Below are 6,000 nucleotides of genomic sequence, written 5' to 3'. Positions count from 1 at the left end.
CTCTCACCTAGAAAAAAAATCATTTGGTAAAACTCTTTTTTAAATTTCAGACTGATGCAACTTTCCGGAGCCCTGCGTGGGGTCCAGGGCTTGGGACCCACTCGCGAGGGTCGTCACGCACGCGCACGCGCCTGCACCCGTGCAGCGGGCTTCACGCGAGAGCGCGGGGCGCAGGGTCACAGCGCGCCTGGGGTCCCGCCGGCCGACGGCGCCGCTCGCGGGCACCCTCCCGCCACAGGGGGGGGGCGCCGCCGGTTTGGGGGTTCCCTCCCCGGTCGGCCTTCCCGGGGGGCCCGGGTCCTCCCGCCCGCCGCGCCGTCCCGGGCCTGCGCGGGGGACCCGCCCGCCAGGCAGCGCAGGGAGTCCCCGTAAGGCGGCCGCCGCCGGCCGGGGAACCCCCGACCACGGCGCCCCTCCCCCTGCGCCGCGGGCGCGCGCTCGGCCGCGCGGAGGGAGCGGGCACGCGCCCGGCGGCCCGGGGACGCGCGCAGCGCAGCAAGATGGAGGCCGCGCGGAGGCCGCCGCCTGGGCCGGAGCAGCCGCCGCGCCCGGACACGCCGCGCCCCGGCGCCTAGGCCGCGCCCGCCGCCCGCCGCCCGGCCCAGGTGGGTCCCGGCCCCGCGCGGCGCAGGGCCTCCGGCCGCGCCCGCCCCCGCCCCAGCCCTCCGAGCCCGGCGCCCCGCGCGCAGCCTCGGCCCCCGCCCGGCCCCGCGCCCCCCAGCGGCGCCCGCGCAGACCCCGCCGGCCCCGCCGACCGCTCCCGCGCTACCCCCGGCCCTGCGACCTGGCTGCCGGCCGCGGCCGCGCCGGAACCCTGCCGCCCCAGCCTCCGCGGCCCCTCCAGGCGCCGGTGGATCCCCGCCAGCCCCACCCCCGACACCGCCCACACCCGGGCCCCGCGCCCCGCGCCCCGCGCGGCCCCGCCTCGCGGCCCTGACTCGGCCTCTGCGTGCGTCCCCAGCTCGCGCCTGCGGCCGGCTGCCGGTCCCGCCCCTGGCACCATGCTGCCCTCGCAGGAGGCCTCCAAGCTCTACCACGAGCACTACATGCGGAACTCGCGGGCCATTGGCGTGCTGTGGGCCATCTTCACCATCTGCTTCGCCATCATCAACGTGGTGGTCTTCATCCAGCCCTACTGGGTGGGCGACAGCGTGAGCACCCCCAAGCCTGGCTACTTCGGCCTCTTCCACTACTGCGTGGGCAGCGGGCTGGCCGGCCGCGAGCTCACCTGCCGGGGCTCCTTCACCGACTTCAGCACCATCCCGTCGGGCGCCTTCAAGGCGGCCTCCTTCTTCGTGCTGCTCTCCATGGTGCTGATCCTCGGCTGCATTACCTGCTTTGCGCTCTTCTTCTTCTGCAACACCGCCACGGTCTACAAGATCTGTGCCTGGATGCAGCTCTTGGCAGGTAGGGGAGGCCGGGGCGGGGCTGCTTCCTGAAGGAGGCAGGGGGAGGTGCTGCTCCTCCGAGCTGAGACACTCACTTCCCTGGCGACCCTGATCAGCTCCTCGAAGGAGATTCCGTGACAGATGCTGTGGAGCTGGGAACAGAGCCTTAGAATTGGGTATCTGAGCCCCTGTGCTTGGATATGGGCAGACTGCCCTTGCTGCTGGGTTAGCATTATGTTAGCATCTACACTGGTCTCTGTTGTCCGTATTTGTGGAAATGTGAATGAGGCATAACTAGGTATAATTAATTTCTGTTACACAGGAAAAGGCATGAGAAATTGAGGTCTGGCTTGGACCTTTAACTCACTGTGACATCGTCAACTTGGGTGTTTCACTTTACTTGTCTAAGATTTGGTTTCCTCATCAGTAAAACAGCCGAGAGGATTACAGAGCACGAAGGAAGGAGGATCTGGTAAACTTTAAAGTCTTGTGATGAGGGGTGTCTATTTAAGCTTGGGCAGTTGGTAACTCCTGACAGTGTGGCCTTTAGAGAGCAGGTCTCTGCCCCTTCACCCCTCCTCCATACGCAAGAAGATTCTGATGCCATGCCCACTGTGCATGGATCCTTGAGACCTTCTGAAATGTGCAGCCCAGAAGTCCTCCTGCTCTGAGAGTCAGTGAAAGGCCATTGGGAGTGAGCAATGCTGAAGCAGGTTTCCAGGGTCCATGAACATCCCCTGCCCCCAGCCACCATGCCATCAGAGACAGATTTTGAGGACTCGGCAACTCGGGCATTGCTAGCTATAGGCAGGGAGGGGAGTTGGACTGGGAAAGTGGGGCCAGGGGATGGCAAGATGGTGAAGGGTGAGGAAAGTCTGGGTCACTCTGGGGATGGGAAAGAGGAACAGATATGGCAACCAGGCATCAGAAACGTCTTTTACAATCAGCGCCTCAGAACAGTCCACAAGTACTGAGCTCTCCAAAGATACCCCTGGAGGAGGTGCTGTATCACTTGCTGGTCACTGCACACCCCAGAGCATTGCAGGGAGCTGGCCCTGCAGCATAGAGTGAGCCCCTTGGTCACTCCCATTGGGGAAACCTCCATCTTTGGAAATGATGGGGTGACACTTGGGGTCAAGTGTCAAGAATATGAGCAACCAACCCAAGAACTGTCACTTGTGATGAAAGCCACGATGTAAAGTTAAAGTAATGGGCCTGGTGTGCTTACCCAAGGGAACTTGCACACATGTCCAAGGAATCACACCCCATTGGAAGGACTCAGAATCTTGAAAGAACTTCCTGAAAAAGGCAGCACGGATGCACACATGAACATCCAATGGTGTACTGCAAATCCGTCTCACCTCAATTTCTGTGGGGATCTTTCAGGTTCTTTGAAGGGAGAATGATTGTAGGGTGTGAAGGATGCCTCTCTCCACCTTTCTCCGTGGTCTCCAGAGAGATGATAATGTGCATTTCAATTCTGTTTTTCATCTAAAGTCAAGTTGGAAAGATATTCTCAGCTGGAGTCCCCAGCTCATCCTAAATTTGGAGTCTGCAGATGGGTTTCTGACCTCTTAGCCTTCAGATTCTCTGTAATCCCTGTGGATTTAATCTTAGCGATTTGATGAAATGTAATCATTGAATGCCAAAGCCTGTAGCCATTAGCTCCTTCCAATTCTGCATTCCTCTCACCTCTGTGAGAAAGGAAACTGAGTGTAGAGAGTGAAAGCTCAGTGAGCCTCACGTAGCTAGTAAGGGGGGACCTGAACCGGAGGCCCCAGGATTCCTGACGTTGGCCTGAAGCACTTTCCTGAGATTTGAGGATCAGAGCTGCACAGTTTATTTTGCTTAGAGATCTCTGAATTCTCTGGATTAGTGTCTGATTTACTTTGCCTACTAACGTGGCACGGGACAGGGCCCAGCGCCCTGGGGTGGGAACAACCGCTCATCCCTCCCATGTCTCACCACACAGTAGTGAGACTTTTTAGTTAAAATCTCAGTTTTTCTCTCCGTACAGCGGGGTCTCAGGGGTTGGACTAGTTGACTGGAAGTGCCCTTTTCAACCTTAGGAGCTTCTCACACCATTCTTTCCCCAAGTCCATTCCATGAGAAAGTGAGTGTCATCTTCCAAGGAAGTGCAGAAAGGCAAAGGGCTTGGCGTGTGTGTCTTGTGAGAATCTGAATGCTGCCATGTGGTTCTTATTTCTGTGAACTTTTATTTAGGTATCTGAGTGCAGAATACTGGAGCACTGGGAAAAGACAGAGAAATGTTTTTTCTTTGTTTATTCCACACTGTTTGGTGATCACACTAGTGGTGGGCGCTGCAGTATTACCATACAGAAGACAAGCTGACCGTCTAGCTGGGTCACTGTGTGGATCAGCAGTCTTCCAGTGATAGTGGGCAACTCGGTGTAAACTGGCTTACATACATGAAAATAAAATACAGCGTAGAGTTTTGGATTCCCAGTGTGAAGCCATAAACATGGAGAGATTGAGATGCTCAAATAATGTCACGAAGAATCTGTCTGGCTCTATTTTTGATTCCTGTTGTTCGCTCGTGTTAAGTTCACATCCTTCTTAACAGTGACGAGGCAATTGGCAGCTCTGGACTTATGTTGCTTTGGCTTACCAATGCCTATGGGAAAGCACGCTTCCAGCAGAGTTGGAGTGTTGGCCAGCATTTGCCGAATGCCCACTTTTTTTTTTTTTTTTTACTGGGGATCAAACTCAAAAACTCATGCTTGCCAGGCAGGTGCTTATACCGCTAAGCTAACTTCCTGGGCCTTGCTTTTTTCATTTTTGTAGTAGGGTTTGAACTCGTGGCCTCCATACTGAATACATCTCAGCACTTGCTACTTGTTGAGACAAGATCTCATTCAGTTGCCCGAGGAGGACTCAAACTTGTTAACCTCTGACCTCAGCCCCAGAGTCCTGGGATTACAGGGCACTAAACGGCACCCAGCTGCCAAGGTCTACTCACAAGTCATGGTGATGTGGTCTAAGGCCTGAGCCAGGTGCCCTTATCAGACAGTGGAGAAAGGTCAGTTCCCACAGAAGTATATTAAGGATGATGACCAGGAGAGGGCCACTGTGGATAAGGAGACTGCTGTGCTATACCTGTTGAGGTGCTGAGGAAGTCCAGAACAGCCGGGGACACAGCCTGGAGAACATGAGGCCATGCCAACAGTATGCAGTGTGTGAACTCTGACTGGAGACGGAGGTCGTGGTAGGGAGGCAGAGGGAAGGAGGCCGCTTGGGCTTGAGTGGGGGACCCAAGGAGGAGAGCAGCAAGGGAAGACAGGAAGGGTTAGAAGGAATGAGAAGGGCCGCGGTGTGCTGGGCCGAGGGGTCTGGACTTCAATCTGCAGGCAGTCAGAAATGACTGTAGCTGTTACTGTTACTCAAGAGAAGCGATTAAAGCATTCTGAGCCCTTATTGCATGCCGAACATTTGACATGCAGAATGTTGTTTAATCTTTAAGGGAATGCAGTGGAGTAGGTAGCATTATTCATATTTCATAGTTGAGAAACAGAGCCTCAGAGGGGAAAGTCTCACGTGTCCAAGCTCTCACGGATGTGAGCAGTGGGGCCAGGACTGTGGCTCAGTCTGCCCAGTCAGAAGCCTGAGTCTGAATTCAGCCAGCACCGACAGGCAGGACAGCAGAGGTTGTCCCCTCCAGGATGCTGAGTGATGTGGACAGAGTCGGTGGCTGTCTCTGGAGCGGCTCGCCTCCAGGGCAGCTCGGCGACTGTTTCCCTGGTTGTGCATGTTGACTGTGGGCAGGAGGGGTGCCAGCTTCTGTGCCTCACTTCCCATCACATGGCCCTTAGAGGAGGGAACTGAAGCTCAGGGTGCGTCCACATGGCTCTGACCCTGTTCCTGACCCTGACTTCAGCAGAATCCAGAAGCGAATTCACAACCACTGATCATGGCTGAAGCTCTGTGTGTGGGCACGGGGCTTGTGAGGTCAACGAGGGCAGAGCCCTCCTGGGCACAGTCGCAGCTGCAGCCTGGTGGGGCCGAGGGCCGCCTCTCTGCCGTGCGCCCTTGGGTTAGTGTGCCTGCCCCTCAAACCTGTGTCCTCATCCTGGAGTCACTGAGAGCTCTGAAAGGTTCTGTGTCCTGGCCTCGAGTCACTTGGAGCACATCCTTCTTCCTCTGCGTTTGCTTACGTCTTGTTTCAGATTGGCTTTGGGATTTTGCTTATCCGGTAAAGCTTTACTGTATGTGCGTGATGCTGCTAAGAACACCGAGGAAGACTCTCTCCTCCTCCTGGCTCTTCCTGCCTCCCTCCCTGATTTATTTTCTCACCCCTTCCTGGCTTCTTTCCTCTCTCCTCCCTCCCTCCCTCCCTCCCTGTCTTCCTTCCTGTCTTCCTCTTCCCTTCCCGTCGCCCTGCATTTTTGCTCCCCCTCTCTCCATGAGCCCCTTCCCCTACGGCCTTGCAGTGTCCGGCCTTGTGCCTGGCTCTGGGAATCCTGAGTGCGAGTGCCCACTGCCAGGGACTGAGCATCTAAAAGGAGAGAGAGAAAAGAAGCAGATCACTGGGTGCTGTGAGTCAGGAACCGCCCGAGACAGGAAGTCCTCGGGACGTGAAGAGGATTCTAACACA

The 6,000-nt window shown here is 56.8% G+C and overlaps 1 protein-coding gene across 2 annotated transcripts in view; it reads left to right on the top strand.

Moving 5' to 3' along the window:
• Window positions 1–483: 483 nt before the first annotated feature.
• The window catches only part of Lhfpl4 (LHFPL tetraspan subfamily member 4), a 35,747-nt gene continuing 30,230 nt past the window's right edge, over window positions 484–6,000 (top strand). Inside the window, exons 1-2 of one of the 2 annotated variants that reach the window (XM_063225214.1) lie at window positions 484–605; window positions 962–1,407. In XM_063225214.1, coding sequence (XP_063081284.1) covers window positions 1,002–1,407 — 406 coding nt within the window. In that variant the 5' untranslated portion in view covers window positions 484–605; window positions 962–1,001. The remainder of the gene's footprint in view (window positions 606–961; window positions 1,408–6,000) is intronic. The other variant, XM_063225215.1, reaches the window with a different exon arrangement.

Source organism: Cavia porcellus, unplaced genomic scaffold (assembly GCF_034190915.1).
Source record: "Cavia porcellus strain 051 isolate PalLab524CR breed Dunkin Hartley unplaced genomic scaffold, mCavPor4.1 scaffold_15, whole genome shotgun sequence".
Taxonomy (NCBI): domain Eukaryota; kingdom Metazoa; phylum Chordata; class Mammalia; order Rodentia; family Caviidae; genus Cavia; species Cavia porcellus.
This window is presented reverse-complemented; position numbering and strand designations above follow the sequence as displayed.